The sequence below is a fragment of the Amborella trichopoda genome, chromosome 4, assembly GCF_054954075.1.
Source record: "Amborella trichopoda isolate Santa Cruz 75 chromosome 4, AtrichopodaSantaCruz75HAP2 v2.0, whole genome shotgun sequence".
Classification (NCBI taxonomy): domain Eukaryota; kingdom Viridiplantae; phylum Streptophyta; class Magnoliopsida; order Amborellales; family Amborellaceae; genus Amborella; species Amborella trichopoda.
The window spans coordinates 55374218-55386532 of NC_142339.1; the positions used below are offsets into that span (position 1 = coordinate 55374218).

General features: G+C 35.2%; 2 protein-coding genes across 2 annotated transcripts; both read left to right on the forward strand.

Annotated features, from left to right (window-relative positions):
* Window positions 1-2348: 2348 nt before the first annotated feature.
* Window positions 2349-4773, forward strand: LOC18422159 (uncharacterized). Its single transcript, XM_006826973.4, has one exon. It carries the CDS (start codon window positions 2783-2785, stop codon window positions 3962-3964), a length of 1182 nt encoding a protein of 393 aa, XP_006827036.3. The 5' UTR covers window positions 2349-2782; the 3' UTR covers window positions 3965-4773.
* A 6139-nt stretch (window positions 4774-10912) lies between these two features.
* LOC18422160 (uncharacterized) lies at window positions 10913-11899 on the forward strand. Its single transcript, XM_088864666.1, has one exon. It carries the CDS (start codon window positions 10913-10915, stop codon window positions 11897-11899), a length of 987 nt encoding a protein of 328 aa, XP_088720792.1.
* Window positions 11900-12315: the final 416 nt, after the last annotated feature.

Here is a 12315-nt window from a genome sequence, read left to right on the forward strand (position 1 = left end):
TATTAAACCTACCGGTTGTTTGGCAAACCGGATCGGTTAGTTTAAAAAATGGTTTGTAACATAATATAATGGAGAAATAACGTATAATGTCTGTTATTTTTTATAGGGGTTTTATTTGATGCAGAAGTCACATGTTTCTCTTGATTGAACATTTGATTCCATTTTCCATGCATTTTCAGCCTTATACAAACGTTTGTAGCTAATAATTGATCGAAATTTTTTCTTTTCGCCTATAAATCAATCAATTTGAGATCAAAATGGCATCGAAATTCCACTTTCTTGGCTGTCATTTGGGTATGCTTCAAAGTTTTGCGAGAAATCTGCCAATCTAAAGATTTTGGCCTCTTTTTTTAATTTTTCTACATCAAAAAGGAGGGATTTTGTTGATGACAGACATATCAGCACTACTACACTCCTTATTTGATCGAAATCTAGATATTTCGAGCTCGATTTGAGAATAGGACTTCGGTTAGAAGAAAACAATGCAAGTTTTATCCTGAATTTTTTTTACTTTTTGTCCTACTTTTTCTCCCTCTTTTAGTATTTTTCAGACAATATTTTACTAAAGTTATTGATTGCATCCAATAAATAAACATATTTGAGGATAAATACTCAACGAAAATCTATTTTTTTTGTCTTTTTTTTTTTGTGTTCTTCAATGTTTCAGCAAAAATCCGACAAACTACAGATTGTGGCATTGTTTTTTTATCGTTTCTCGATCAAAATAGGGGGCTTTTGTGGATGACAGAGATGTTCAGATTATTGAACTCCTAATTTCATCGAAAATCAGATATTTGGGGCTCGATTTTAGGGGTTTTTGATAAATTGGTTTTTTTTTAAAAAAATTATTTCGCATATAAAACTATGCTTTATGATGAATATGAGAAGTGTTTTTCTATTTTGTTTAATAAAATTATGTTTTTTGATAAAATTACATTTTTTGATAAAAAAAATATTTTTGGATGAATATGACAAAAAATAGATTCTTCTATTTTTAATGTACAAAAAAAAGTGTATGATAATGCTGCTCGATTTTTTTTTGCTCGATATTTTTAATGTTACAGTGCACGATAATGTTGCTTGATCTTTTCCTTCAATTTTTTTTTGCTCGATAGTTTTAATGTTATATTGCTTTTGCTTCATTTTTTTTTCTCAATTTTTTGCATGATATGTTTTTTTTTATATTTTTCTTAAGTGCAAGATATTACCAAAAATATGCATGCTGACAGAGGGATGGTAAATGAACTAAGACTATGTGATGCTCCAGATCTCTAAGATGTCTTCAAGATGTCAATATTATGAAAGGTTGCAATAACATAAAAGTCTTTTTTGATCTTTACTTGGAACCTCCCCTCTCTTTCTCTAATTGTATACCCATACTCTTATATTAAATTAGTACGTATTGTAAAACTTGAAACTGGAGTGTGTAAACATATATGTATGTGTACTTATATTTATCAGTAATAAGCATGGGAGTTTTTAAGTTTGAAAGTTAAAGTTAAAACTTTTGACCTTTTTCAAAATTTTCATTGAGTGAACCCTGATAACTAGACACAACAGTACCTTTGCGCCCCTAGCTACTCTTTTTACTACCAACATTATTAATTAGACTTTGTAAGTCCATCAATTGAATTGATCTTAAATTATAAATTGTTTTACATATCTCCATAATATTCATATATTAATTTATATAAATGCAGTAAACCTTCCGAGCACTTGACAACTATAATAAACAGTAATATAGGTAAAATTTCAGTCGTCAAATGTTTATCGAGTAGTCCAAAATACATAACACTATTTTAATTTTAATTTTTTCTATAAATCTGATTAAAATGAAATTTTGAGTGTATATACCTAACCTTATTGCGCACCGTATAAAAATATAAAAACATTACTTGCAGTAATTTAAAATTACAAATTTACCTCCATTATTTTCAAGGATATTTCATCATTTTATATTTAAAAAATATTTTTTATATATTTTTTAATTGTGCTTCTATTTTTTAGTACACACATATAAAATTTCATTATAATTTGATTTCTAAAAAAAATATTAAAAATCATATAGTGATATGTATTTTTAGCCATATGATGAAGATATGACGGTTGAGATTCCACCTATATTACTATTCATTATAGCTCTTGGTGTTCGTTAGCTTTTCCCATATAAATGAGTAAATATATTTTAAAAATTAAAAATAATAAGAAAACTTCTGAACAGTTAGTTTCAATTATTTTTAGATAAACCACCTATTAACTGGATGCTTTATACTTTGGGGACCACAAATGTAGAAATGCGGTCCCGCCAAATGAAGCAATTTTCCATAAATGCTCCCAAGCGGCTATTTTCTCTGATGGAGTTCTTTTCCAGAGTGCTCCCGCAGGAACATGCTCTACGGACTGCATTTTACTCCTTTTCTAGGGTTCGAGCGTAGACGAGCAAAGGAGAGAGAGACGGAGATTTGTGTACCTGTTGGGTTTAGAGAGAGAGTGCGCATTTTGGAGAGAGAGAGAGAGAGGGAGGGAAAAATAGCATTTATGTTTGTTGGGATTACACAGGCCTGCTGTTTTGCTCTCTTTTTGAATGTTTTGGGATTTTTTCCCCTCACAAAGTATCAGCTTTTAAAACCCATTTTCTCTATTTGGAGGTTTCTGATTATTTTGCAGAAGATGAAGCAGCTGGATCCACCATTCTAAGTAAAAGAGGTATTTTTGCTCTCCTCTTTACATTACCCTGCCTGGTTTTTCTTTTGTTCTTTATGTACCCATTGTTGGTTGAATAATGATGCTCCCAACCCTCAGAAAAAGCTTGGCTTTGGCAAAACCCCATTCTCTCTATATGCCTCAATTCCTCTTTTCCCTTCCCTTCTCTCTTTCTTCATCTCGCTCTTTCAATGATTCTTCTTCTTCTCTCTCTTTTCCCCCTTTCACTTCTTCCTCCACCTCTGCTTCTCTTCCTTCCATTGTTACTCTTCTCATGGACTATGTTGGCCTCTCAATGGAATCAGCCATGAATGCATCTTCGTGTCTTCTCCACCTTAAAACCACTGAAAAACCCCTCTCTGTAATAAACTTCCTAAAAAACTCTGATTTCAGTGATACCCATATCCAAACTATCATCTGTAAACGTCCCCAGCTTCTTAAAGCCAATGTGGAGAAAACCCTCAAACCCAAATTCAGAGCGTTCCATGATTTGGGTCTTTTGGGGTGCGATCTCGGACACATCATCTCTGCAAATCCAGTCATTCTCACAAAGAGTACTGAGAAACAAATTCTCCCAAAAATTGAGTGCCTCAAGAACTATTTGCACACCAATGAGAAGGTTGTAAGAGCTCTCAAAAGATCTAGTTGGATTCTGATATTTGATATGGAGAAGAGACTAGTACCCAACATAAGGTTATTGGAGAGCTATGGAGTTGAGGACTCACAGTTACATAAATTTCTTTTAAGACAGCCCAGATTCTTTACTATAGAACCAAAACGAATTAAGGAAATTGCAGAGAGGGTGAAGGAAATGGGTTTCAACCCTAATTCGAGGTTGTTTTCTCATGCGATTTTGGCAATGAGTAGTCTGAGCAGGGAGACATGGCAGGGCAAAGTTGAGTTGTGTAAGAATTTTGGGTGGTCCGAAGAGGATGTTATGTGTGCATTTCGAAGGTTTCCATATTTATTCTCTTTGTCTGAGAAGAAATTGACGATGGGTATGGATTATTTCATTAATGTATTAAAATTGTACAAGTTTTATCTTGTTTCGCATCCTGTGCTTTTCTCCCTTAGTTTAGAGGGAAGGGTTATCCCCAGGCACCGAGTCTTGCAAGCTTTGAGATCGAAGAATTTGCTCAAGAAGGATGTCGAATTCACGTCGTTTTGCATAAGAGCAGAAAATGTATTTTTGCAAAGATATGTGTTGAGTTTTGGGAATGAGGCTGAATACTTGTTGAGGGTTTATAAGGGGATCACTTAAAATTGAGGGCTTCTATGTGGTTTTGCCACAGCATTCTTCACCATCAAAGTTGGAAACGAATATTTCAAAAGTAAAAGATCAGTCCACATTAATGGTGAATTGGGGGCCTTGGTCTTAAAGATTAGAAGAATGGGGAGCTTAGTCTTGCAAAAGGTGCTTAGAAGATAGTTTTTAGCTCAATTTTGGTGCATTATATGCATACATAGGTGGCAAATAGCTAAGGATCTTTCACATTGAGGCCCTTTCATCTGATGCCCATGATGAAGAAGAGTGCTTTGGCCCTGCTTGCCTTCTCCTTGGCATTGGGGCATTTCGATACCGAAATTTTGCATGCTGGGAAAATGGTGGAAAAACACTCAAAAGCTTGCCTTCTTTTTTTTTTGTTTTTTTTCCAGCTTTTTTGTTGTGGGTGGGGTTGGGGCGCTTTGCTTTTTCATCATGCTATTTTACTTTGAAGCGCAATTTCGTTTACAGTAGGATTTTTTGCTCTTTCTCCTTACCCTGGGAAATAGAGGGTGACTCTCATTATGTGAGCTAGGTGAGACTCGAACCATATGGTGGTTTGCGAGTATATTACTATAGTTTTAGGATGTGTTTCCCTCAACCCATCATCTTTTCCCGCCACTTTTTGTGGCCACCGAAGCGGTGGTCTCTGGATAAAGGAAGGGCATCTCAGGTTACTATCAATTTAGGTGACTAACTTCTATTTGTCTCGGTTTACTTTACTTGTTTACATTGTCTGATTATTTCAGTGTTTTCTGCTGTGTTTTATTGAATGGAATCTTTTCATCAATCATGTAAAAGAAAAACGGAGGTTTTGCCTTTTATAATAGTAAATCAGGTTTTAGGACACTTTTATGGATAAGAGTATGTAAAATATGAAATCCACGGCCAGGTCGGATTAAGCTGTTGGGTTGGGGTTGAGATCATGATTGCATGAGAACATCCTCTACATGGAAATGTTGGTGCATTTTCTACAGAGATGAGGACATTTTCTTGTTGTTTCTGGGTGGGGTATTGTATCTCCGAATTATGACTACTGCCTTCTTTCTTAACCCTTGGAACATTTTCTTTTGTTTTCTTTTGGGGACAATTTGTTGTGGTTTCTGCAGAGGGATTGTACCTCTGTATTATGACCACCACTTTTTTTTCAAAGCTGCAAAGGAAAGTTACAACAGTTGCACCCCATTTCTTCATCATCTAACCACACAGATCAGTGAAATTTTTCATGGAGCAGCTTTATAAACAGTTCTGAGTAAATACAGCTTCAAAAAAACAGTACTTATAGCCCATCTTTAAGTAGCCACACCTGTGATGAAAGTTCCTCTATTTATAGGGAGAGTTCAGTGTATGCTGGTTCTTACCACTTTTCACAACCTAATTGCTAGTATTGAGAACTAATGATAAACTACAGGAATTCAAGAAACTATAATTGTTGATTATGCTTCATGTACCATAATAAACTGAGTCAGGCATGTAATAAACTGAGAACATAAGAATCAATGTTTGAAACTTGGCATTCTGGATCTGGAATTGCCAATCCTGATTGGTTTCAATGGGTGGTCAATCAGGGTCCCCTCCCCCAAAATGGCCCCAATTTTATTTTTCATTAGTTTAAACTGGTTTGACAATTTGGATTGATCGGCCTATCCAGATCAGTGGGTGATCCAAAACACTATGCTGCATTTTGAAGGTTATGTTACATGGATTATGGGTGATCCAAAACACAATTCCTCTTTTTCCTTCTCATGGATTATGTTGCATGCGCATTTCGAAGGTTTCCAAATTTGTTTTTTTCAAAGAAGAAGTTGCAGGGGGTCATGGAATATTTCACTAACGAAATTAAGTTTGGTAAGCTCATATTGCACTAAGAAAATTAAGTTTGGCAAGAACCATTTGATGTGTAATCCTCGACGTTTTCGGATTAGTTTGGAGGGAAGGGTGATCTCTAGGCACATACACCACAACCTTTGAGATCTAAAAATTGCTCAAAGGGATGCAGATATGGTATCTGTTTGCAAACAAATAAAAAAGATGTTTTTGCAGAAGTTTGCGTAAAATTTTGGGAATTTACAAGGGAATCCCCAAAAAGATAGAGAGAGTAGATTTAGATGGGCTGGTTATGTGTGGCTCAAACTTAGTACAACACCGATTAGGAGGTGCAAGTTAGTTCAAGTGGAAAGTTTAAAAAGGGCAAATGTAGGCCCAAATAAAGCATAATGACGGACTAAGATTCGTGTGATCGATCTTATTTAGTTGGGAAAAAGCTTCGACGATGATGATAGGGGAATCGAAAAAGCTTTGACGATGATGATAGGGGAATCCCCAAAAAATTGGATGGGTCTTAACTTTCAAATTCGAGATGCATTCTTGTTTCCATTGCTCTTAAGTTTTCTAGTGTTTCCTTCTTCCTTCTATTTGGTTCTAATGGGGCTTTGTATTTCTTCCACTCAATGAATGACTTCTATTACTTTGTATGTAAGACTAACTGTTATATTATGTTGAATGGGTTTTGTGGCTCATTGGTGAAGATAGATGCCAAATTTTGTTCAACTCTTGACTCGTGAATGGAAATAATAGGCTAGAGGCTTAAAACAACTCTAATTGTAAGTAGTGCAGCTGATGAGAACGGTCTATTGAGATTGTTTTGGGCAAGAAAGAGAATTATGGCTCATTGGGCATAGGGGTGGCAACGGGTCTGGTCTGGACAGATCCAAACCCAAACACTATTTGGATCCAGACCCAACGCGCCTGGTCCAATTTTTGGACCTTGATCGGGTCTACCCCTAGAGTCCTGGGTCAGGTTCGGGTCCATTGCCACCCCTGATTGGAAATGAGATGCAGAATGGCTTCATTTTTCCAGTTGTTTTGAAGACAAGGAAAGAATATCATTTGGGGTTTATGATTTGATAACACCATGGGATTAGACGTGCTCCATCTCATGTCCGGGCGGCGCCTCTTAGATTGGTGCATTGCGATGATGCTTTGGAGGTCTCTTGCTTGAAGCCTGAATATCCAAAATTCCTAATTTGCTCTTGGTGGATTTTGATGGTTGATATCAAGAAGAGATTACTGCTCAATATAAGGTTAATAATGAATGCACTCGAAGAAATCCGGTGTGATGGAAATGAAGTTATTGTTTCGTGGTGTATCATTTCTATTTATTGTTAATGGAAGGTTGTTATCCATTGGGAAAATGAAGAGATTCATCATTATCATCATCGGAGTCTCATCTCAACTATTTAGGAGAATTTTGTTTCGCTATTCCGCTCTATCAAAAATCATTTCTTCATTGACACTATGAGTTATCATTTCTCTTTTCATTATTTTAATCTATGCATTCTCATTACCCTTTTAGCGTCTTGCTCTTGAATCAAATCGCTCCTCTTAACTGGTACTAAGTTAAATCGACGTTATACATAGCCAAACTATTAAGTCTCTTTTTCCTCTTCTTATTACATATTGGAGCCACAGCTGAATTTTCTTAGATCTTATTGCACACTGTGTTTTGCACCCTTGTGGAAAATGTCCCCATAGCAAATTTCCAACTGGTTCAAATACTGGATTCACGAAATCTTCCATTTCTCATGGAATGCGCCCAAATTTACGAGTTGAGAGAGTTTCAAGTCTAGAAAGCTTATGGTCTAGTGAAGTCTAGAGGGGTACCATGCTCCCAAATTATAGCCCCTGCCTGTTGGTTGAATCTTGAATATCATTTAGTGCTTCACGGTTGTGTTGTCTCTTCTGATCAGTTGTGCTCCATGGTTTTGCTGGCCCTGAGTGTTCGTAAATCCGGCCGGTTAGATCGGAACCGTTAGGGTTCCGACTCCGGTTAAGGCTGGTTTTGGTGTTCTAACTTGTATATGAAATACCCCAAAAAATATCCTGTCCAAAACCCGCCGTTATCCAGTCGAACCGGCCATTTTTATATTAAACCTACTAGTTTTTTGGCAAACCGGATCGGTTAGTTTAAAAAATGGATTGTAACATAATATAATGGAAAAATAACATATAACGTCTGTTATTTTTTATAGGGGTCTTTATTTGATGCAGAAGTCACATGTTTCTCTTGATTGAACATTTGATTCCATTTTCCCTGCATTTTCAGCCTTATACAAACGTTTGTAGCTAATAATCGGTCGAAATTTTTGCTTTTCGCCTATAAATCAATCAATTTGAGATCAAAATGGCATCGAAATTCCACTTTCTTGGCTATTATTTGGGTACGCTTCAAAGTTTCACGAGAATTCCGCCAATCTAAAGATTTTGGCCTCTTTTTTTAATTTTCCTACATCAAAATGGAGGGATTTTGTTCATGAACAGACATATCAGCACTACTACACTCCTTATTTGATCGAAATCTAGGGATTTTGAGCTCGATTTGAGATTAGGACTTCGGTTAGAAGAAAACAATGTAAGCTTTATCTTGAATTTTTTTTATTTTTTGTTCTACTTTTTCTTCCTCTTTTAGTATTTTTCTGACAATATTTTATTGAAGTTATTGATTGCATCCAATAAAAGAACATATTTGAGGATAAATACTCAACGAAAATCAATTTTTCTTGCCCATTTTTTTTGTGTTCTTCAATGTTTCGGGAAAAATCCGACAAACTACAGATTGTGGCGTTGTTTTTTTTATTGTTTCTCGATCAAAATAGGAGGCTTTTGTGGATGACAGAGATGTTCAGACTATTGAACTCCTAATTTCAACGAAAGTCAGACATTTGGGGCTCGATTTTAGGGGTTTTTGATAAATTGGTTTTTCTAAAAAAAATTTATTTTGCATATAAAACTATGCTTATGATGATTATGAGAAGTGTTTTTCTATTTTGTTTAATAAAATTATGTTTTTTTTATAAAATTACATTTTTTGATAAAAAAAAATATATTTTTGGATGAATATGACAAAAATAGATTCTTCTATTTTTAATGTACAAAAAAAAGTGCATGATAATGCTGCTCGATTTTTTTTTGCTCGATATTTTTAATGTTACAGTGCACGATAATGTTGCTTGATATTTTCCTTCAATTTTTTTTGCTCGATATTTTTAATGTTATATTGCTTTTGCTTCATTTTTTTTTTCTCAATTTTTTGCATGATATGTTTTTTTTTATATTTTTCTTAAGTGCAAGATATTACCAAAAATATGCATGCTGACAGAGGGATGGTAAATGAACTAAGACTATGTGATGCTCCCGATCTCTAAGATGTCTTCAAGATGTCAATATTATGAAAGGTTGCAGTAACATAAAAATCTTTTTTGATCTCTACTTGAAACCACTCTTCTCTCTTTCTAATTGTATACCCATACTCTTATATTAAATTAATACGTATTGTAAAACTTGAAACTGGAGTGTGTAAACATATACGTATTGTAAAACTCGAAACTGGAGTGTGTAAACATATATGTATGTGTACTTATATTTATCAGTAATAAGCATGGGAGTTTTTAAGTTTGAAAGTTAAAGTTAAAACTTTTGACCTTTTTCAAAATTTTCATTGAGTGAACCCTGATAACTAGACACAACAGTACCTTTGCGCCCCTAGCTACTCTTTTTACTACCAACATTATTAATTAGACTTTGTAAGTCCATCAATTGAATTGATCTTAAATTATAAATTGTTTTACATATCTCCATAATGTTCATATATTAATTTATATAAATGCAGTAAACCTTCCGAGCACTTGACAACTATAATAAACAGTAATATAGGTAAAATTTCAGTCGTCAAATGTTTATCGAGTAGTCCAAAATACATAACACTATTTTAATTTTAATTTTTTCTATAAATCTAATTAAAATGAAATTTTGAGTGTATATACCTAACCTTATTGCGCACCGTATAAAAATATAAAAACATTACTTGCAGTAATTTAAAATTACAAATTTACCTCCATTATTTTCAAGGATATTTCATCATTTTATATTTAAAAAATATTTTTTATATATTTTTTAATTGTGCTTCTATTTTTTAGTACACACATATAAAATTTCATTATAATTTGATTTCTAAAAAAAATATTAAAAATCATATAGTGATATGTATTTTTAGCCATATGATGAAGATATGACGGTTGAGATTCCACCTATATTACTATTCATTATAGCTCTTGGTGTTCGTTAGCTTTTCCCATATAAATGAGTAAATATATTTTAAAAATTAAAAATAATAAGAAAACTTCTGAACAGTTAGTTTCAATTATTTTTAGATAAACCACCTATTAACTGGATGCTTTATACTTTGGGGACCACAAATGTAGAAATGCGGTCCGGCCAAATGAAGCAATTTTCCATAAATGCTCCCAAGCGGCTATTTTCTCTGATGGAGTTCTTTTCCAGAGTGCTCCCGCAGGAACATGCTCTACGGACTGCATTTTACTCCTTTTCTAGGGTTCGAGCGTAGACGAGCAAAGGAGAGAGAGACGGAGATTTGTGTACCTGTTGGGTTTAGAGAGAGAGTGCGCATTTTGGAGAGAGAGAGAGAGAGGGAGGGAAAAATAGCATTTATGTTTGTTGGGATTACACAGGCCTGCTGTTTTGCTCTCTTTTTGAATGTTTTGGGATTTTTTCCCCTCACAAAGTATCAGCTTTTAAAACCCATTTTCTCTATTTGGAGGTTTCTGATTATTTTGCAGAAGATGAAGCAGCTGGATCCACCATTCTAAGTAAAAGAGGTATTTTTGCTCTCCTCTTTACATTACCCTGCCTGGTTTTTCTTTTGTTCTTTATGTACCCATTGTTGGTTGAATAATGATGCTCCCAACCCTCAGAAAAAGCTTGGCTTTGGCAAAACCCCATTCTCTCTATATGCCTCAATTCCTCTTTTCCCTTCCCTTCTCTCTTTCTTCATCTCGCTCTTTCAATGATTCTTCTTCTTCTCTCTCTTTTCCCCCTTTCACTTCTTCCTCCACCTCTGCTTCTCTTCCTTCCATTGTTACTCTTCTCATGGACTATGTTGGCCTCTCAATGGAATCAGCCATGAATGCATCTTCGTGTCTTCTCCACCTTAAAACCACTGAAAAACCCCTCTCTGTAATAAACTTCCTAAAAAACTCTGATTTCAGTGATACCCATATCCAAACTATCATCTGTAAACGTCCCCAGCTTCTTAAAGCCAATGTGGAGAAAACCCTCAAACCCAAATTCAGAGCGTTCCATGATTTGGGTCTTTTGGGGTGCGATCTCGGACACATCATCTCTGCAAATCCAGTCATTCTCACAAAGAGTACTGAGAAACAAATTCTCCCAAAAATTGAGTGCCTCAAGAACTATTTGCACACCAATGAGAAGGTTGTAAGAGCTCTCAAAAGATCTAGTTGGATTCTGATATTTGATATGGAGAAGAGACTAGTACCCAACATAAGGTTATTGGAGAGCTATGGAGTTGAGGACTCACAGTTACATAAATTTCTTTTAAGACAGCCCAGATTCTTTACTATAGAACCAAAACGAATTAAGGAAATTGCAGAGAGGGTGAAGGAAATGGGTTTCAACCCTAATTCGAGGTTGTTTTCTCATGCGATTTTGGCAATGAGTAGTCTGAGCAGGGAGACATGGCAGGGCAAAGTTGAGTTGTGTAAGAATTTTGGGTGGTCCGAAGAGGATGTTATGTGTGCATTTCGAAGGTTTCCATATTTATTCTCTTTGTCTGAGAAGAAATTGACGATGGGTATGGATTATTTCATTAATGTATTAAAATTGGACAAGTTTTATCTTGTTTCGCATCCTGTGCTTTTCTCCCTTAGTTTAGAGGGAAGGGTTATCCCCAGGCACCGAGTCTTGCAAGCTTTGAGATCGAAGAATTTGCTCAAGAAGGATGTCGAATTCACGTCGTTTTGCATAAGAGCAGAAAATGTATTTTTGCAAAGATATGTGTTGAGTTTTGGGAATGAGGCTGAATACTTGTTGAGGGTTTATAAGGGGATCACTTAAAATTGAGGGCTTCTATGTGGTTTTGCCACAGCATTCTTCACCATCAAAGTTGGAAACGAATATTTCAAAAGTAAAAGATCAGTCCACATTAATGGTGAATTGGGGGCCTTGGTCTTAAAGATTAGAAGAATGGGGAGCTTAGTCTTGCAAAAGGTGCTTAGAAGATAGTTTTTAGCTCAATTTTGGTGCATTATATGCATACATAGGTGGCAAATAGCTAAGGATCTTTCACATTGAGGCCCTTTCATCTGATGCACATGATGAAGAAGAGTGCTTTGGCCCTGCTTGCCTTCTCCTTGGCATTGGGGCATTTCGATACCGAAATTTTGCATGCTGGGAAAATGGTGGAAAAACACTCAAAAGCTTGCCTTCTTTTTTTTTTGTTTTTTTTCCAGCTTTTTTGTTGTGGGTGGGGT

What these genes read in the sequence shown, in the direction of transcription:
- LOC18422159 (XM_006826973.4), top strand. Translation starts at nt 2,783, where the DNA reads ATGATGCTCCCAACCCTCAGAAAAAGCTTGGCTTTGGCAAAACCCCAT.
- LOC18422160 (XM_088864666.1), top strand. Translation starts at nt 10,913, where the DNA reads ATGGACTATGTTGGCCTCTCAATGGAATCAGCCATGAATGCATCTTCG.